Raw genomic sequence first — 20959 nt, forward strand, 5'->3', positions numbered from 1 at the left:
TGCTTACTTCTCTTTGTATCCAATAGAAAATTATATTGATATACAGGGTGTGTCAATCTCACTTAAAAGTTCAGTATTAGAGTTATTTTAATACATTTCAAAAACATTTATTTATTAGATGTTTTTGAGGTCCATATTATGAAATTATCTCTAGCGAGCGAAACATAGTTTTTAAATAATTAGAATAAGGTTTTTTGACTCCTTTGAGAGGTGTTTATATGAGAATCGTAGGTAAATAAAAGAACGCTCTGTAGCATATATTGTGCGTTAAAGGAAAATAATTTACCTTACTGACTTTCTTAATAAGATGCAACATCCTCGTAGTCGATTAAATTGTAATTCATTGTTATTTTATTCAAAGTAAGCCGAAAATCGAAATCGCTATGCCAAACGGTAGGTGATTAGATAGATAGATTAGATCAATAACAAAAAAACAATGTTTCTTCAATTTTTATAACAAATAATTCAAACTACATATTTTGACGTTTCTAATTGGTATTGCTAGATAATTTAATTCATATAAATGCACGTTGAAATTTTCCAATATTGTAAGTCAATTAAATTTTTCTTCACCAATTGTTCTAAAATGTATGCTGAGAAATATTTCCAACACAATTTCACTATGATATACGAGGTACATCCACAAACAAAGATCTGTTTGGTTATAAAAAAACATAGATACGTGTACAGGTCGGAAAACATATTTTTTATACTGTTAACGTAATTTTCTATATAGTTTCCAACATTTTGTAGGCACTTGTTATGCCGTAGCACAAGTTATTGTGTGACTTCTTTATAGAAGGTTGCCGCATGTGTTTGCAACCATGTTGTAACATGTTTTTTCAGCTCGTCGTCAAAGTTAAAGGAAAGATTTTAGTTGTAAGAAAAGATGAATGTCTGTAGGAGCGAGGTCCGAGCTGTACTGAGGATGATCAAACACACATCAGCCAAATTCTTGGAGCAGTTTTTATGTCATGTCACAGTGTGATTTTATATTCTATTCCAGAAATATATATAGCAATAAAATGGGGAATTCCGTCCAGTTCAGCTCAATTTCGATGTCGGCCATAGGTGTTGGTCTTGAAATATTGTGTAGAGATTACTTTAACAGGTACCGTTTAACTTGTAAGGGCAATGGTGCCTTACCCAAAATTTTTAGACCTTTATAAGTATATTTGTTTAGTTTAACGCATCAGTATTTGCTGTTAAGCCGTAAATAGTGTTCACAGTATTATGAGATTAAAAATAAAATGGCGACACTTACACCAACGAAAAGATGTTCCAATAATTCTCCACTATCAGTAAATGAAAAACTTATTTTAAATGTACAAGATTGCATAAAATACAATTACCCGAAATTTACTGTACAACAACTTAGCAGGTCAAGTGGAACCTCCCAAGAAAAGTCCAGGCAGACCGGTAAAAGTCCTTAATGAAGACACCAGTGTAGTGTAATTCGAAGAAAAGTTCACTCTTTTTATTTTAAAAAAGAAATACCCACCCTAAATAACCGTAAAGCAGTTTTACTGGAAAGCGGTGAAATTGTTTGCTGGCGACGAAAATACTTAAGAAGTATAAAGCAGTACAGTATACAAAAATATAACCAGTATTCGCCAAGCTTTCATGGAAGGCTTGTCAACGGGTATTAAGGTGCCATTAACCGCCATATCATTGCGAACTAAATCCTACAGAACTTATATGGGCGCTAGTGAAAGGATTTGTAGCAAGACACAACACGTCATTCAAAATGAAAGACGTTAAGCTACTGTTTGATCAAGCCATTAAGGAGGTGACACCAGAGAAAAGCAGTCCAGCATGTCAATAAAGAAGAGGAGAAAATGTGGGATCTTGACTTCTTCATCGATCGGATCATCTATCCGTTAATTATAACATCAAGAGAAGATGACATTTCCTCAGATGACGAAGAATATTATGATTTTTTATAATTTAATATTTCGGTATAATGTATTTTTTGAACAAAATTGTACCTAATACTATGTACATAATGCCTAATTTTTATTCTGTTAAAATAAAATTCTTTCCTTTTTACGAGTATCCTTCCGGCACGCCTATGGCACAATATTTTTAGTGTTTGTGAATGGATAACAATAGGCTTAACCCATATATTGACCCGGGGTCCTACACTTGATAAAAAAAATTTTTATAATGAAATCAATGCCAAACTATGAAAATGACTTAAATATTCGTTGAGTCACTCTGTGGTCCCTTTGCATACCTAATGAGTTTTTATTGCTCCATACATTTCTGAAATAAACTATAGTCATTCCTTCATTTCATTAACACTAAAAGATTTATATAACGACAGGGTACCAGCCTTTAAACAAATTCATATTAAACCCTACAATTTGTATAGATAAACTGAATAAAAACTTAATGTGATATATAGCGTGTATTTGAAAAAAAAAAATAACTTCAGTTTGCTAAAACAACATTATGAAACAGCTTTTATTTTATAGAACAATTGTAAAATGTGAAGCCGACAACAATTTATAATTTTATCATAAATATTATTATTATATAATTTAAGAGAATGTAGTTACTAAACTCCGGTGTATAAGCTAATCATCCAATATAAAGTAAACCTTACAATGGAAAATCTAAAACAATTTTTAATATTCATACTGAATACTCATCTCAATACCATTACATAATTTACTAACACTTACACGAATGGGCGTTATTTTCTTCACAGACCAAAAGCATGAAAATAAATGGTAGTAAAAAGAATGTTCAGTATCTGAATATTATATTAACAAAAAAATTTAACTTCAAATATGATATTTTGGTGGTCAAAGTTATGGTATAGGTTTCCTCATGACTTTTATTATTACAAAGTCATATTTGAAAGTATTATTTGCAACCAACATTGGTGTCCTTAGTAACCAATATAATTCATTACTTTTCACTGTTATTTTTTCCTGTAATCTAAAGAAGCTTATACGTTGCATCATTAATTCATTTTATAACTCTATGTAATTATAAATAATTATAGATTTCCAAAAAAAAAGGAATACGCAACGATCTGTGCAATTATTTGGAAATTGTAAGCTTATTCTTGTGCTTATATATGAGTGGTCTAGATACATATATACATCTAGATATTCAAAACTCGTTATCGTATTTTCAAATTCCGCTGTATACAGGACAGCCAATAAACAACATTATACTCACGTGACTGTTCGAAGCAGTAGCATTTATAACGGTTTCATTTTATTAATTGTAAAACAATCAAAGATTAATGTATAATAGTGACTTTCACTATTTGAGTAGAAAAAAGCAGGTTCAATTAGAAAAGCATAGTCGATACGTGTAAATATCAACCCTACAAGATTATCTAGCTACCCCCTGATCCAGAAGAACGGTGGGAAAAGAAGAGGACGATGTCAGATTTGTCCCTAAGCAAAAAAACCAAAAAAAGGGAAGCATAACTTGTGAGAAATGATATAAGAAGATATGTTTGCAAACATCATGCTAGCAGAAAAGTGTTGCGCCAGTTATGCCTTACAGGTAAGCTCTAAAACATATCTGTCAGTTTTTTACCAAAAAGTTGCATTTTTATTGTTAAAGAGCGTAGCCACGGAGCTTTAGATTTTCTAGGAAACTTACAAACATTAGATAATATAGGAGATATGCCCAAATGTGATCCTGGTGAAAATAACTGTAATAAAAATCAGAAGTTGTTAAAAGATTGGGTTCTCAAACTTGACCCTGCTATGGTATAACCGTAACAAGTTTTAGCCATGATAGTTATGGGTTGAAATTTAATAATCGATACTAAATCGCAATGCACGTCATCTCCATCGTATTTTATTGAAAATATAATTCCAGAATGGTGACAAATTTTATAAAAAGCAATAATATAATCATTTGTTTACGTTAAAAAAGACTGGAAACACTTACGAGTTTTTTTGGGGGGGGTTTTGCTTCTAGACCACTTATATATATATATATATATATATATATATATATATATATATATATATATATATATATATATGTATATATATATATATATATATATATATATATATATATATATATGTTATATAACTATTTAGAGCAACGATAGTGCTATAATTTGTAAGAGAGCTATTTTATGAAGTTGTCAATTATTAGTTTTTTTTTCTACTTCTCGCACAATACTAAGCCCCTTAAATGTAGGTTTGAATCTAATTCATCTGCGCCGATAGAAATACTTTAATTAATTTCATTCGCATTATGTTGAAATATATTTTTCCTTATAAAATATTTTTTAGAAATGTCATTATTATGCTTTGTTCTTGATCGACTACATAAGACTTTTAATCGAAAAGCGTAAAACGGTATGAGTAGAAAGATTTTTTTTAATATAGCCGGTGTAGATAATTAACAATTTAAAAATAAAATTAAATACAAGCCAATCTGTTCTGATATACCTAAAAATAATTATTTATCACTAATATTAGGCCGTTGTCATGATTTTACTTTGAAATTTTTTTGGTGCAATTCTTCTGTTTGTTCTTTCAACTTTAATAACGTTTCTTGCAAAAAGTCTGTAATGTGTTTCCTAGCCTGTTCTTCGGTAACATTTTTGTTTCTTAAAGTGTTAACCATTTCGGATAAATCTAGAGGTTGACCGTAGTTGAAGGTGAGGTTTTTTCGAAATTTCAAAACGTAAGGCGGTTCATTAGGTAACACATCGTCCATTCCTATATGCCAAATAGGTAAAACTATGGGCGTTACAGGCGCTTCGTAGATCATTCTGCCAACGCCCCACTTAAACCTCATATTTTCTTTAGTCATGTTTACTTTACCTAAAAATAAAAATGGTACATTTTAAGTAGAACAAAATTCGAGATATTTTATTATATCTTCGCTGAGGAAATTATTAAAATAATCAAACTGTATATAAAAAGCCCCCGAAAATTCAGGCCGTTATCAAAACTAGAGGCATTGTAACAAGCTGAAGTTTTGTTAATATTTATGTTTATATGTTGTTTATTTCTACTGTTTAAAAATGTAAATTTTTAGGTATTTCGAATGTAATTTTCATTTTCAGTTCTGTGAGCCAATTGGTTCTTTTACCCCAGGTAGGTAGCTAAGCCTGAGAACCCTCCTCCTTTATCCGGGCTTGGGACCGGCAGTGTCATCCGAAGAGCTACTCAATCCACCCAGCGGATGACCAGGCGAAACATCCGCACTATCACTTGCACTACATGTGCAAAATTAAAATCTACAAGACTTGTATCAGACCCACCATGACACCAACAAGACGAAACAAATGCTGAGGGTGGCCGAGGTGAAAACACTGAGAACAATTGTGGGGAAAACAAGAAGAGACAGAGTAAGAAACACAGATGTCAAAGAGTAATGCGGGATAAAAGACATTGTGAGATGGGGAAGATAACGTAAGAGGCAGTGGTACAACCATGTAAGACGGATGGACAAGAACAGACTTCTGAGAATAGTCCTAGAAAACAACCCGCCCGTATAAGGTCTCCCGGGAGACCACCTAAAAGGTGGAAAGATAGTTGGCAATCCACCTCTCAGGAAAAGATGCAGAGGCAGCTTCAGAATTTAACAGATCGACAGATCTCCATGTAGAAGTAGAAGAAGAATTTTCATTTGTAGTAATTCCAAAACTTGAACGGTAGTGAGATGATGACCTGTTCGGTTTAAATTTTTTACTTAATTCGTTCAGGCCTCTTTTTAACATATTTAGTTGATTCATTACCTTGGATTTTCCCAGTTGAAAAATTATTACAGAAGATTCACACCCACACTTCAACAACTACCAATAGCATATTTTCGTAAATAAGACTTGTAGTTAATACGCGGCTCTTTATACAAATATCCCGTTAAAATTTTCAATACCCATCAAGTTAAATATTCTTTATGATTAAAATCCTAATTGATGAATTATCAACTCGATATTAATTTATTTAGTTAATTGCGTCCTGTATAATAAATCCCTTCAAATCAAAAATAAGTTGATGCCTAAAAACATGTACGTTGTCGTAATTATTAATATTTATTTTCGTTTTCGAAATAAATTGTAAACAAGTTGATAATTATCAGCAAAATATTTGTGACAAATAAAAAAAAAGTTTCAATACATTCATGAACTGAATTTTTTATTCTGAAACATTAAATTACGATGTGCTAATCGATATTATAAACATGAGATTCTTTTCCTTTATTTGAATAAAAAGCGGCTCATTGAACTAGTTTGTGAAAGGTAGACGAATGACGGTCGGCGAACCGAACATCAAGTTTATGGATTGACCTTTATTTTTGAGATTGCTGTATTATTTCTCTTATCGCACTACAATGGATTTAGTTAAATAAAATCTTGGTAATAAATATATAAATTTTCGATCAATAATTTTGATCTTAACTAAAACACTTCTAAATGCATAAATTGTATAATTTGTTCATTTAGTTCAAGGTTAATCACCTAAAATAATGGTATTACTTATAAAGCGTTAATTCGCACCTCGAAATTCAATTATTTATTTTTAGATCATTCTATATATCAATTTTTTTCCATAATCTATTATCAAATATTATTCGTACGGTTTCTTTGAAGAGGCGATTCATAACGGTGTAAAGTTATTCAAAATTCGAAGAATATTCAAGAATTAATGAGAAAGCAGCAATTATAAATATATCAATTCACCATTATATATTTAATAGTCTTATAATTTAGACTGTATAATGTGTTCGATATCGTTTTCTGAACAGTTGTCAATATTGACAATTATGACACTTTCGTAATTTTCTATATTGACATTTACAAAAATAACGCCTCTGATTGGTCGTATGGAGTTGCCAAAAGTCATTGACAATTGACATTTACTTACCATCGGGTATTTTGAATGTTTAATTGGTTTCGTTTTCATTTAAAACAAAATAATCAATTTGTGTCTGATACATCCTTAAAAAGTTTTTATATTCTATTGGATCTTTTTACAGAAGCTCGATGTTTAACAATTTAACACGTTCCAAGTCGAACGACTTGTTCTCCTTTGATTCCAGAGTCAAACCTATTTACGCAATGGCTTTTTCCGAGAATTTCCTTGGCAAACTTCTACCGCAGCCCAGAACTCCTTACGTTTACGTCCATAATCGAACAGAAAATCAAATAAAATCATTTCAACACGACACTGACACGATATTTGAGCTATTGCGCACAAACTGTACAGAAATATGCTAGGGAATGGTATTTCTGTAGAGTATTCGATATCAAAAACTACATGCTCGTATAACTCTATGGAAAACTATAGAGAAAACAACATATTGTCATATTGCCTTTACGAGATATTTAGAAAGTTTTGACAAACAAAGATTTTTTGGTGGGGAATTACAAGATATTTTCTAAGCTAATTTACTCAGAAAAAATTGATTGTAAGCTTCGGTAGTAGTCTGCCATCCCACCGGCGTCAATAACTTTCTTCCGTGGCTCTAAAACCTGAACGGAATCATTCCCTTCTTTCTTCTGTTACCAATTAACCGTTCTGCTTTTTTTCTTTAGGAGAGAACCATACATTTCATTTCTTTTCCCAAGTTCTTGTTGAGCGTGTGTTATAAGAAGCTTATATAAATTTATAGCCCATTGATTACGACTAAAAACGACCATGAAATAGTCCCTACTTAATATTTTACTCGCCACCACGGATTAGCAAGTCCTCTATTACGTGGTTTCTCTTTTTATGTATTACTTCTTAGTGTCATTACTACAAGTCATGATCAATCTATTTTCTCAGCCTAAGATGCTGCTACGCTATATTGAAACCATAAAATAAACCAACAAGAACTTCGTCTAAAATACTCAATTCAATTTGTTTAGTAAAATTTTTGGTTTAATAAAAAAAACTCCTATAATAACGATCCATAAATTTACACATTTCGATTTTATGTGATGATGAATTACTACAAACTGTAAGGAACATTTTAAGTAACTACACCTTAAATAAGTGTTCAAATTCCAAAGGCGGAGTAAACACGTTAAGTTTACATTAATTTCGGTAATTTCCTTGAAATAGATAACAAAATTTATAGTGTCTATATAATTCGAGGCGACATAGTTACGATGAAAATTGTTGGTTATAAAAATATATTGGAGATAAAAACGTATCTGTTGATAATGAATCGGACATTTTGTATTTCTATACGCTGCAGACGCACCTGACACCCTATCAATATAATTATAATAGACGAATAGCAAGTAAAGTAAATTATATCTTATATAATTCGAGCTTATGATAATGTTCACTATAACATAGTAATAAATACTTGACGATGTTAATTTTATTCTCAAATTAGATTCAGTATCCAATCTGTTTAGTTCCGTGTCAATCTCCTTCAAAATAAATGAATAAGAACAGAAAGTGGGACCCTGCAAACCATTGGCCTCGAGTAGTTTCAATTATGATTCAGACTGTGTACACGAGCGTTAATTATCTTGCCTTGAAGAAATTTGGTAAAACGCTGACACATCGTTACGATTAGTGAAATTATTTGCATCGACATCTTGAACAGATATAGCTAGAAAGCATCAAGTAAGAGCTAGATGTTTATTGATTTAAACTACACTTCCGAATGTCGTATCTTTTTTCATACTTAGTGCAATCCCATTTATTCTCAAATTTGTACTTTTCAATGGACAAAATATTTTGAATTCTATATTCAAAACCCAATTCAATGATTCACTTATACAGAAACTAAGCGTCCAAAATTGCTGAAATTTTAGTGAGAATTTCTCAATGCATGCTCAAATATACTTCCAAACTTTTATTGATAAATACTGACATCTTCAGGAGGAGAACTAAAACTTTTCTGACAACTCTCGTATAAATGCTACTTTACTGTTATAGCTTTAGCATCCAGATTTAAGTATAAAAGGTTTTATACAGTACAACTTTGACATAACTGAATACTAACCTTCTGGAAAAAGATGAACCCATCCGCCTTTAGCAAGTTGTTCTATACAAAAGTCCACGGCATCCTGGTAAACCCCAGCACCTCGAACCACCGGTATACATTTACCAAGACTGAAAAAATACGCGTGTTGAGCGCAAGTATAACAAATATCATGCGCTGCAAGTGACCACCTCATCACCTTAGGACTTAGAAGATGCCTCAAATTTAATGTTCCTATAAAAAAAGTAATTAATAAATGATTGTAGAAAAATCATCAAATAAATCATATAGGGTGACCAAGAATCTACACACAGATATCCAGAGGCGCCTTGTGCCAACTGATTAATAATCCGTGATTGTACATCTCCAACAATATTTAAATTTCAAAAATATCAACGAAAGTCGTTAGAATAAACGTTTTGTAGAATCAGTGAAAAATCGTTTGGTAAACTAACCTAATCTATACAGTATTGATCATTTTCATTTATCGGTTTACGAGGTGAATTTATAGACCAATATACCAACTATGAAGTTATAGGTGGAAGTTTTATGGGGAAGTATGCTTGAAAACTCACTTAAGGGTAACATCCTCAAAAAAGCTCTACCTCACTTAAATGAATATAAAATCGCATCTAGTATCTGTAATATTTGTTTGAAAGAATATTTGCTAGATACCCATTGCATTGAAAATTGAAAAAATGTACAATAAATTAAATGACAATCACAGGCACGATAATTAATAATTATAGTCGTAGCAAAACAAGTATTCAGTAATTATAATATAGCAGTTATTTCATAAAAACTTGTTTGCGTTGTTATCACTGCTAAAGCTTCAAAAAGTTACTGTTACTTAATATTACTTTGTCTAACATGCTAAAAATATGTATTTGTAATTGAAACAAATCATTAAATAGGCACGAGTACGATTTCCGTGGCGAAAATGAGGAATGAAATTTTTCGATATCTCGCTTCATATCAATAGTTAAAGACGAAAAAAATCTACCCCCACAGGGGCTTCGCCTTTAAAAGCATTCAAAGCGCAATTCTTGCTAGATAAAATGGAAACAACATATTTCTACATTTATTTATCAATGAAATCTTCAAATGATTGTTATTTATTTTATAAACAGTATTCTTTCTTTCTATTCTTTCTAAAAAAAAGGTTGAACTATACCTGTATTCATCATATATTATGTAATATTTATCAGGGAGTGATGAAAGTCATATATAACTACAATCTGTTTTTTAAATATATTATTGAATTTTGAATTTAAAATGATAAAATCTATGATCTAGACAAAGTATTAAATGACATCTGTTCTATAAAATGTTAAACTAATGTTTGATTATGACTTCAAGCATTGATATCTAGAAAACAAAACAAGATGTATAAAAATTTTATTCTTCATTTTCGATTAATTTTAGTCTATTTATGCTAAATTCATTACAGATTGTGGTGCCATTGAAATTGTACTCTTCCCATTAAATACAACATAGCTTACTTTTATAACTATATGGTACGGTTTCTTCTGGAGAAGTAGAAATAGAGATGTTCTAGAAATTCCCTCTATTAAAGAAAATATTTGTAAAATGAAACCGCTAAGTTAACTTTCATTTTGTAAAATTTAGTTGGAAAGATTTACAGTCAATTGGGTGCTTTGTACAGTTAAATAATAATTATAGTTATAGAAAAAAAAACTAGATCAAACACAAAACCTTCAGTTTTGAACTTCTTTATTTTTTCTATATAAATTATCTTATAGCATAAAAAACAAAGGGTCTTTTATTAGTCTTCATGAAGTCTTAGATACCTAGCAGCTTAAGAATCAATTAACTTTTTAATTAAGTTTCTATATTTCTTCTATTTTCAAAGTTGTGGCTGACGATTTGATGTGTCAAAATTAATAATTTCCTATATAACCATAACAACAGTAAATAATACTTTCCTAGGTGTTTGAAAAACAAATGAGTAGAAAATCGCCATACAATTCAGTGAAAGACTTTAAAACAATTATAATGAAATATGTGATATGACAGACCAATGTTTATATATTCAAGGTAACTGTAAAGTGCAAAACTTAGATAATAAATTACTTATTGCCAATTTCTAAAAACAAGCTTTTTCAGGAGAATACTTTTGCAATATTCTGCTTTATTATTAAGGAACTTACCCCATATACCAGGATCATCAAAGCATGAATGGTGATTTGAAACTGTTATCAAAGGTACTTGTTTAGGCCTATTATCTAATAAATCGCTTATAACATGCCTATTGTGAACTTTAGCTCGATTAAAGAGATCTACAAAAATACGCATCATAAAAATATTCCTCCAATGAGGCAATTATGTACTATTACGGATTAAAATTTTGCTAAATAGACCCACAGCACATACGGTAACAGCACTAGCAATTTTCCAAATTGTGGTAGGACTCCTTAATCTAGGAATGATCCAATCCAAGTTGTATGCCATTATGACACCCTTAAGCTGCCTATTTTTTGAAACTTGGATATTCCAATTATTCCACAATTATTTAATATCCTTGTTTTTCAGTGATCTTAGGTTTAACATGTTCACTTATTTGAAAATATATTAATTACATAACAGGAATAAAATTTTAATAGACAATATGTGAAAATAAATATTTTGCTATGTGTTTTAATAAAATGTTATTATTGTATTTACTATCTTGGTTACTGCAGGGCGACAATTATATTACTGATCATTATTTTTAAAATTATCCACTGGCACTTACTATCTGACAATAATAACCTTGAAATTTTTAGCATGACGATGTCATTTAATGATGAGAAGCGTTCGAAAGTGTAAGCTTCATCAAAATAGTATTAAATCACTTTCGTATCTATTAGTTACTCTGCTTATAAGCAATTGTATGAAAAGACCTTGTTATTAATAAAAGTTATTTGAATACTTTTTGATACAATATAAGTAGATTGGCTATCTAAAACCTAATAATTAGAATCGGAATTTATCTATTGCCACTACCGCATAAATTAAAGCACGAGCTCTGTGGATGTATAAAAAAAGTTTCTACCTGTCAATGTCAATTTTAATTTGAAAAGTGAAAATATTTTGAATTTAATAAAAGTGTTTAGTATTTGCGGGGGGCGACCAATTCAAAATTTAATTCAATCTATTTTAACTGAGATGGCATAAAAACTTGTTCTATGGGTGAGTAATAGCCTGCTGACTGTTCATCTATTTAAAATACGCGCTTGTAACCTCTGTTACCTACAATACAAACATTTTAAATATAAACTGCGAAAAAATTGTTTGAATTCTGACTTTCATCAATACTTAATATTATATACGTTATTTATTATGACGTTAAAAAATGCAGATCTTGATGTTTATTTTCATATGAGAAATCATTACAAAAAGATAGAAAATATTAAGAGTTCTTATGATTTTTCTTTTCCAAAAGCTGCAGCCAAGCGTGCCTTTTGCAGTTCGACACACTGCAATACAGTACAAAGAACGATTAAATTTGAAAACAAGTAAGTAGATATTGTACTATTATGTATAATTAATGTAGTTTCACATTATTATCATACTTCAATAATAATTAAAAAAATGTGAAATTGTAATAATCAAATACAAGAAAATTAACACATAAATTTAGTTGAAGTTTGATTCAATTGGTGTATTCATTTACTGAATATAAGTGTACACTTCTCTGTACTAAAATAATCATAATTTCAATGCATTAACCTGCCCAAATTTAGTTTCTGATTCTATTTAAATAGTTATAAAATTTAATTGCAAACTTTGGTACTTTAAAATTTGTATCAATTGTAGGCACTTTTCAAATTTTGTTCATATTCCTTACTATGATGTTCCCAAACGACATATTTGCTCCTACTCTGAAGACAGAATTAGTGATACAGCTTTATTACCTCGACCTAGAACCCGAAGAAATCCCAACGATTGGGCTCCTGATAAAATGGTATGTAGTTATTTTGTTTCTGTATACTTAAATAGTTTCACAAGATGTTTTGTAATAAAGTATTTTTTTTTACATATAACTAGAAAACTGTATGTAATTCAATATATCAACTATAATGAAATTGTGTTCCAAATAATAAGCCATTTGCGTCGAATAACACTAGGCAACAAAAAAAATATAAATTTTTTTCCTTATGTGATTTGTAATTCTTATAGAAAAATCTAATAAGAAAGGCGAAAAAAAAATTGAGTCACCTCACATTTTTGTGAGAAATATTGTTTTGAAAAATCTTGATTCTTTATCTACTACCAGCGATAAAAAACTATTTAAACCAATATTAAGATAGGATAGATTAAGAAGGTAATGGTTATCTCTAGTAACACCTGTCACCTAGATGTAAATAAAAAGAAGCCAGTATATATTGAAATTATATTTACAAACTGTTTTTTCGCCTTTTTTCCTTTTTAGTTGGATTATTGCTAAAAGCCTGTTTTATTTTTTTTAACTCATGTACTTATATCACCACCTAGTATGATTTTATATTAAATTGTATAAGTCCAAATCCGAGAATAAAAACTGACATTCTGTGTTATACGTTTTGAAAAATAACTATTTTGTAGTTAGACAAGAAGTACAGATCCCAGTCAGTGGGTGGAATTCCAAAAAAACATAAAAACATGAAAAAAAATAATTGTCATTCCTCGCGTCAGCTTCATAGAAGTGAAAACTATTCAATACAAGAACTTCATAACTCTGAACGTACAAATAGAAGTTCCCACAGAAGGAAGAAACATAGTAGTAGTAACAGAGCTTCCTCCAACGTTTCTTGTTCAACATATAGTGGTAACGAAGAAGAAAGTGAAATATTCACAGGCAGTTCTAGGAGATCCATTGAGAATAAAAGAGGCGTAGGAGATAATAGAAGTGTGGGATCGTAAGTTTTTAATTTAAGATAGTTTTAAGCAAGGTATATAGCCTGGGATTGATTGTATAGCGTTTTTGCATTTTTATCCACGATATTAACCCTATGCTCCCTTGATTTTATATACCTCACTTTGGAGGATCTTCTGTAGAGGCTCTCATCACGCACTAAACGCAAGCTTCCAGCCTCAACTGTATTCGGGATCTTCCTCCTTGGCATTTCTGTATTTGTTACTCAATTAATCCAAGTTATATATAGGATTTTTCAGTACGGTCACATTTCGAATGCAAAAGTTTTTTGGAAAGAGGGGTGAAAAATGATGAGGGGTAAAACTGCAAATTAATATGTGATCACCTCTACAATGTTCATGATATAGCCGATTTTACCATGTTAGATTCCAACACATGGTCTCTGATGCTTTGAATCGCTCCTCACACCTTCTTAGATTTGTGAATTTTAGGAAGGTAATAGAGCTTGAACATTGTTGAATTACTTACAGACAACTTATGCCTAATAGTACCGGTGACAAGTTTATTAACAATTTTGAAGTGTTCCAAATTTATGTATTTTTTTAGGATTGAAGAACATGAATATTTACATTTTCTATTAAGGATCACTGAAGATATAATAATGAATAATTATATTTCAAATGAAGATATCCAAAGAGTTTTTCAAAAACATATAGCAATGAACAAACATGTATTAGATGAGGTAAATGATATTCTATTTATTTCAATGTTTTTCCTTCGCATTTCACTCAAAGCCTACAATCTCTACGCCATGACAGCATATTTACTAACAATTATTTATAAGTAGATTTCTGATGGTAGTGATCGTCGTGGGTAATCTGAATCATTGGATGTGTCCTTCTTATTCCTAATTCAGTCCTATAGAGGCATGTACCATCTTCGAATAATTAACTTGAGGCTGGTACCACAATATGCGCCCAATGCTTCCAACGTTGGACGCCTCGCATGGCATTGAAACGTTGACCATGGAAAGTAGAATTTTTTTACCCGCGTCAAAGTAGTACCCAATATTAAAACTAAGTTGGAATCAACACTTGTGGTACAACTACACACACTTCTACGTGTAAATGTTACGTGTTTTGTATGAAAAACCAAAGTTTTGAACAAAAAAATTCGGTAGTATGTGTACTGGTCTTATTGCCGAGGATGATGAAGAGCTAACACAATAAACAGAGTTCGATAACTACTTGAACTTCCTATATACATATACATCGACAAAACAATATACATAAGTCGGGCGTGTCGAAACTGTAAGAGTAGCGTAGCTCCGCAGAGATCTAGGCGTTCGAGAACTGTTCGCTTCGCTGTCCCGAGAGAGAATGAACTTCTTTCAATGTGAATTTTCGAACATTCGATTTAAGCAAACCAATATCGGGTTAAACGTGGCACGCGGCTGTTCTGCCAATCAAAAACAAGACACCGCATGGCACGCGGCTGTTCGACCAATCAAAAACAAGACACCATGTGGCTACACTGTTTCTATCAAGCCACTGTAGTACCATCTATTTTGCAATGTCATCTGACCAATAGTAGTGAAACTATCTACCGCTTTGAAGAGAAGAAATTTTCCCGCTATGAATTATGGTCATTCCTACTATTAACACAATTTTTTTATTTTATTTCAATGTAACTTTAAAATAAATATGTTTTAGAAAAAAATGGAACAGCACATAGCAAATCTTGCTGCAGAATTGAACCTTTCGGATAATGAGCTGGAGGTTGAGAAGAGGAGCCTTGAAGTCGGTCCTTCTTACGTTAATATATTATGTCTAAATGCCACTTGCGAATGTGAAAGTCCCAAAAGCGAATTCGAAGGTTTTTTGACGACATTTCTAGATGAAGAACCTGATAAAGGATACTTTGATGATACAGTTTATTACAAGCATAGTTTAGGTAAGTGATCATTGAAATACTGAAAGTTTTAATAGTTTATCTGCGATTATTTTGGTGGAAAAAAATAGATTTCATTAAAACCAAATTTTGGTTTCTATTAAGACGAGTCTGAGGAAAAAAAGAGCATAAATTGAATCCGTTTCTTGTATAAATGTCACTTGAACTACATCTATTTTGTGGTGAACGTAGTGAGCAACTGAATGCATCGAGAGTGCGGATGGCTAGCACTCCAACCGTTCTTCACTTACCAAGATTCGTGTCGAGGGTCTCTAGAAGACACGTCGTGAGAGTGTTGAGCGGACATAAAGATCAAGTTATGAGAAAAAAAAATAACCTAATTAATTGAACAATCTATCTAGCCTCGTTATAATTTGATCATTTAATTTGAGTTGTATTTCATTTTGAATGTAATCAGAAAGTTAATTCGTTTCAGGAAGAGTTACAGAATGTACCGAACCGACAACTTCATCAGTGACTGTAGTAGCTAAAGTTTCTAATCAAACTTTTCTGGACCCTTCCACTACAGATTATCCAATGCCTACAACAAAGTCGGAAATTGTTTCAGCGAGTAATGAGGATCCAACTGAAAAGGGTATTGTTTAAATTCATTTGATAGTTAAAACTTTATTACAGCATCACTCACAATTTAGTAACTATGACCTAATTTTAGATGTCACTTGTTTATCAACCGTATTGTTTATATAGTTCGCCGTATTCAACTATATGCTTAAATATACTTTCTCAAGTATTCCAAAACATTGTGAAATTTTCTGGGTCCAATTATACAATAGTTAGTATAATTATATGACACACTGGGAGTTTTGATATATTTGTGTATACTTTCTACAATTTGTTTTTTCTTTTTAATTGTGTCTTATGTTCTCTCACCATAAATTAGTCTTCTTCTGTTGTGTGGTATTGATTTTTCTTTTTATTATTTCTCTCTTACTAATATATTTGTACATTCCAGATCTTCATATTAGAGAAATATTGAGTGAGGTTTTAATAACCGATAAAACTAGTCCCGAAGACAGTCTTCAAGACATACGTGAAAATATTGAGAAAGCGTGCGACTGTGACCTTAAAGAATCTGGGAAAACCTATATTATAGAACAAAAAGAAGCTATGCTGCGCGTTTCTGAAAATGTGGAAAAATGCATTCCAATAACGGATATTCCATTGAAAATCGATCGTGGTACAGACACGGCATTTGCTGAAGAAATACCCAAAACAGCAGATGTGAACATCCAAATCAATCTACCTCCAATAAAAGTTTACGAACAATCTATCCAGACGTCTCCCAGATTGCTATCAAAAAAACCGACAACTTTCAACAGATCCACTCAAAGTATCTCAATGGTATCTAACCAAAAATGTGATACTGACGATCTCGATCCATATACCGTGATAACACGTAAAGATTCAATTCCAGAATTTATTCCTAAAGAAGAAATGTCTTTGAAAACTTCCACTGAATTGGAGAGAGGATTGAACACTTTTTTAGAACAAAAATTATTAGGAGATGATTACGATTTGACACCGGAAAGGGATACGTCAGAAAAATGTAATTTTTCAATGACCGATGCGGCTACAATGTGCCATCCAACCAAACCATTGATGAGTATTGAAGAAGAAGAAAGTTTGCTATTAGGAGATCTGTATGCATTAGATGATCAAATATCTTTGCAGGTGAGAAATTTTATTTTCATAATAGTAGTTTAAAAATTTCTAATATTCGAAATTCATATGAAGGTAGCAATCAATCGAGGTATGGAAAGAAGAATAAAATTTATTGTTGAATGTGAACGATGGCGTGAAAGTTGATAATTTGACCTTAATTTCTTGTACAGTTCAGTCATCGATGGATTGATATAATTTTTCAGCACACGCTGAATTGAATCATCATTTATGAAATGTTTAGTTTAGATAAATAATAATTTCTGTAACCAACGATTTCATCGATCAGAATTTTGTTTGCAATAATCCTATTGTTCATTGTATACAAATTTTAGAGAATGCTGAATAACAGAGAAACTTATGTGTGTAGGGAAAGTTTCACATATGAGGATAAAGGATCTTCGAATTCAGATCATGTGGACGCCTTCAGGGGATGGCTTTCGGATAAAACCAACTTACGATATCTCAATACTGAGAGATTTGGTAAATTAGAATCAATGTTCAAAATAGATTCTGGAACCAGTACGTCATCTATTTCAGTAAAAACGTAAAATTATCTTTTATGCAATAAAGATTTGAAAAATAAATTTGGTTTTGAATGAATACTTATAAAAATATAAAACAAAAGCAGAAAAAATCTAATCAATCCGCAGTAAAAATTTTAAATCAGCGAGCTCCAGATATTGGAACAGCTCTCGTGAAGGAGCACAGAGTAGACCTTATAATTACAGTTCAATGTGGGCCTTAATCTACTTCTAGTATTCATATTAAATAAAGAAAAAGATTATCTTGAAAATGCAACAATTTATTCATTTTATGACAAAACATATAAAATTAGCTCTGTATAAAAACAATTTACATGTGGTTGTTTGGGATTGATAATGCAAACTTTTGTTTTTTACTTATCGAAGCAATAAAGATATTTTATCGAAAATTTAACCTCAATAATCTACATGCAATTTTCTAGGTGTCATAAACTTTTGTAAAATCTCATCGGTAACTTCGGCTCTTCTTTTTTGATGTTCTTGTACAAGGGGAGTGAGTATATCAATAAGTATCTTCTTCAATTCTCCTGTTAATAAATTACCGCTACTATAATCTTTTCTAATTTGCTCTAATTTATCGTCATCTTCTAAAAAGAATTTCAAGTATTGGTAAGTGATATCAACATCACAATTTCCCCCTAGTTTCCTATGATCTTCTACTGTGGCCTGTCCTCCAGAAAATGCATATTTGTTTATCTTATTTTTTACCTGTTTTGGGGTATCACTACAGTATATTGTACTATTAGCTTCAGAAGCAGACATCTTTGTTTGTGCACCTTGTAAAGCGGGGAAAAAAATAGAATGAAGTAACGCTGGTTTTTGGAAACCAATTCTAGGACATACATCTCGTGTCATTCGAAAATATGGATCTTGATCTATGGCGCAAGGTATTAAGCAAGGAATCTTTTTATCCTTGAATATGTCAGGAAAAGAGGTAGACAATGCTGGTGTAGCTTGAACAGCTGGAAATGCGATTTTCCCTATTACAGTACTATCATCAAAACCAAAAATCCCTTTGACTTGATTAAAGGTAACGCACTTTTGTATCCTGATCATATTCCTGTAAAATTCGGGCCTTTGACTGAAACATAAAACAAAACATATGTTTTTTTAATAATTATACATATCTAATTGAGTAGGATATTTGAGGAGAATCAACAAAAAACAAAAAGAGTCAAAAACGCAACATTTGCTCTTAATTGATGTTGGAAATTGAAGTTCAATTACTACCATCAGCATTCCAAGAAAAAATGAAATAGAAATATATTCCATTTTTTCTAAATAAGAATTAATTTTACTAATATTTACCCAATATAATCGACATCAGAGAAAATGAAAGTTTTCTCAACATCAAATCCCACTGCAATTATATCTTTAGCATTTTCATAGGCCAATTTGTGTGCTTCCTCTAGAGATAGATCCCTCCATAAAGTCTTCTCATCATCGGTCAATTGTATAACCAGAGGAACATCAAAAACATCTTGCAACCATTTACAAAACTAAAACAAAAATTAACACCAAAATTAACATTAAATTATTACTACACCAAAAAAACGGATCTAATTCTAGAAATAAGTGTGCTGCCCAAAATATTTCTAAACAAGACATGGAGGTGTAGATTAAAAAAATGCAACCATTCATTGCAGAAATGAGAAATAACTATTAAATCATGGTTTCACAATGTACAGCAAATATTACCTGAAATGGGATTAAATGCCCAAGATGAATAGAAGTAGATGAAGGTCCTCTTCCGGTATAAAGGTAAAAAGGTTTTCCAGCTTCATAATTTGTTAGTATTGTGTGCATATCACGATGTGAAAAAACAATACCTCGCCTTAAAAAATGATGAACTTTCTTGCCTGTTACTTTTTCAAACCGGTCTAATAGTTCCTTGTCAATCTTTGAACTGCCGAATCTTTCTATAATGAAGATTTTAATTATTGATTTCAATAGACAATTGTGATCCAACTTTAATTTATTGATAAAAATTGAAACCACATTTGTAGATTATAAGTAGAAAGAATATCTTACTAAATGAAGACATAGACCAGTAGAGAGAGAATCTGTACATGTATGCAGTATACAGTATATTCAAAGCAGACCAAAAAACTTATGTTGCCTGATAACAAATAGGTAAATGTTGTTCATAATTTTACTTACTGATCAATTTATCATAATCTATCCCAGTTTCATTGCTGCTTGTTACTGTCCATGGATCCACTATGTCATCTTTATTTTGATTCAGGTTTAATTCTATTAAATTGTTTTCTACTTCTCCAGCCATATCTTTGCGTAAGAGTGAAAAATTAACTAAAAATCAGATATATTATTTCTCTGTCAAGTGGTATCTATTTGTGAGGGAAATAAGTTAATAAAACATCTACTAGTACTCGTAAGTGTATATTCTCACGTTCTACTCCATACAATAAGTGTGTTGCAAGTTCAAAATTAATTGTAGTCATTGAGACAGCTGTTATTGGGAGACGATAATTAGATGGATCAACTATTTTGTTCAATACTCACATAAATAAATAAAATAAATACTATGTATATCAATCAATTGCTGATAATTATTCTCTAATAAAATAAATTGAATGTAAAATTTTATAATTAAACTATCAGAACCAGCTTTACAGATGTTAATGTAACCAATAATTTATTTGTCAAATTTAAATAAGTAAGGTTAATACTTTCTTCTTTTTTGGAGTTTGTAACAATTTTCACTAGACCTAGTTATTTAGAAGCAACTAATAATAAGATATTTTAAAGAAAATAACTAAATAATTTGTTCTATTATTCTGAATCATACTTGGAATATATTTTTATATTTGTTTTAATTTAAACCCTATTTCAAGTGCATAGAGCTAAAAAATTTTATAGAATGAAGCAGAGTAACAAAGTCAGGAAATAAGCTTTGTGGTTATATTTCTTATTTAATTAGTATTTTGTGGACTTAATTCAACCAATAGAAATTTAGAACAGGCCCTCAAGTGTGAACTATGGG

At 31.0% G+C, this 20959-nt stretch overlaps 3 protein-coding genes and 1 long non-coding RNA gene across 6 annotated transcripts; 2 read left to right on the forward strand and 2 right to left on the reverse strand.

Annotated features, from left to right (window-relative positions):
• Positions 1-437: 437 nt before the first annotated feature.
• Positions 438-11697, reverse strand: LOC130901569 (tafazzin). 2 transcript variants are annotated; one of them, XM_057813043.1, is made up of 4 exons: positions 11280-11697; positions 11094-11222; positions 8944-9156; positions 438-4814 (listed from the first exon to the last, which is right to left on the reverse strand). In XM_057813043.1, the coding sequence occupies exons 1-4, from the start codon at positions 11392-11394 to the stop codon at positions 4474-4476; spliced, it is 798 nt and encodes a 265-aa protein (XP_057669026.1). In that variant the 5' UTR covers positions 11395-11697; the 3' UTR covers positions 438-4473. The 2 variants fall into 2 exon arrangements, with proteins under 2 accessions (XP_057669026.1, XP_057669025.1); XM_057813042.1 differs by having other exon boundaries at positions 11274-11673.
• LOC130901570 (uncharacterized) lies at positions 10911-11564 on the forward strand. The gene is made up of 2 exons (XR_009060297.1): positions 10911-10980; positions 11050-11564. It is a non-coding gene; the product is annotated as an uncharacterized LOC130901570 (long non-coding RNA).
• Positions 11698-11877: 180 nt separating the features above from the next.
• Positions 11878-17997, forward strand: LOC130901572 (uncharacterized). 2 transcript variants are annotated; one of them, XM_057813044.1, is made up of 9 exons: positions 11878-12114; positions 12368-12440; positions 12742-12889; positions 13510-13823; positions 14387-14522; positions 15493-15733; positions 16167-16325; positions 16704-17422; positions 17746-17997. In XM_057813044.1, the coding sequence occupies exons 1-9, from the start codon at positions 12111-12113 to the stop codon at positions 17959-17961; spliced, it is 2010 nt and encodes a 669-aa protein (XP_057669027.1). In that variant the 5' UTR covers positions 11878-12110; the 3' UTR covers positions 17962-17997. The 2 variants fall into 2 exon arrangements, with proteins under 2 accessions (XP_057669027.1, XP_057669028.1); XM_057813045.1 differs by having other exon boundaries at positions 17781-17997.
• Positions 17998-18194: 197 nt separating this feature from the next.
• Positions 18195-20643, reverse strand: LOC130901575 (tryptophan--tRNA ligase, cytoplasmic). Its single transcript, XM_057813051.1, has 5 exons — positions 20479-20643; positions 20116-20265; positions 19654-19874; positions 19264-19454; positions 18195-19036 (listed from the first exon to the last, which is right to left on the reverse strand). The coding sequence occupies exons 2-5, from the start codon at positions 20237-20239 to the stop codon at positions 18352-18354; spliced, it is 1221 nt and encodes a 406-aa protein (XP_057669034.1). The 5' UTR covers positions 20240-20265; positions 20479-20643; the 3' UTR covers positions 18195-18351.
• Between the last annotated feature and the right edge of the window lie 316 nt (positions 20644-20959).

This window comes from Diorhabda carinulata, chromosome X (genome assembly GCF_026250575.1).
Source record: "Diorhabda carinulata isolate Delta chromosome X, icDioCari1.1, whole genome shotgun sequence".
NCBI classification, from domain to species: domain Eukaryota; kingdom Metazoa; phylum Arthropoda; class Insecta; order Coleoptera; family Chrysomelidae; genus Diorhabda; species Diorhabda carinulata.

What these genes read in the sequence shown, in the direction of transcription:
- LOC130901572 (XM_057813044.1), top strand. An exon ending in ACGATTAAATTTGAAAACAA is followed by an intron (nt 12,441 to 12,741) that starts GTAAGTAGATAT and finishes TATCAATTGTAG; the next exon opens with GCACTTTTCAAATTTTGTTC. An exon ending in TGAGGATCCAACTGAAAAGG is followed by an intron (nt 16,326 to 16,703) that starts GTATTGTTTAAA and finishes TGTACATTCCAG; the next exon opens with ATCTTCATATTAGAGAAATA.
- LOC130901569 (XM_057813042.1), bottom strand. Translation starts at nt 11,394, where the DNA reads ATGGCATACAACTTGGATTGGATCATTCCTAGATTAAGGAGTCCTACC. An exon ending in TGATGATCCTGGTATATGGG is followed by an intron (nt 9,157 to 11,093) that starts GTAAGTTCCTTA and finishes CTTTTTTTATAG; the next exon opens with GAACATTAAATTTGAGGCAT. An exon ending in GGTTCATCTTTTTCCAGAAG is followed by an intron (nt 4,815 to 8,943) that starts GTTAGTATTCAG and finishes TTTTATTTTTAG; the next exon opens with GTAAAGTAAACATGACTAAA.
- LOC130901575 (XM_057813051.1), bottom strand. Translation starts at nt 20,239, where the DNA reads ATGGCTGGAGAAGTAGAAAACAATTTAATAGAATTAAACCTGAATCAA. An exon ending in AGATTATGATAAATTGATCA is followed by an intron (nt 19,875 to 20,115) that starts GTAAGTAAAATT and finishes TCTTCATTATAG; the next exon opens with AAAGATTCGGCAGTTCAAAG. An exon ending in TCTGATGTCGATTATATTGG is followed by an intron (nt 19,037 to 19,263) that starts GTAAATATTAGT and finishes TTTATGTTTCAG; the next exon opens with TCAAAGGCCCGAATTTTACA.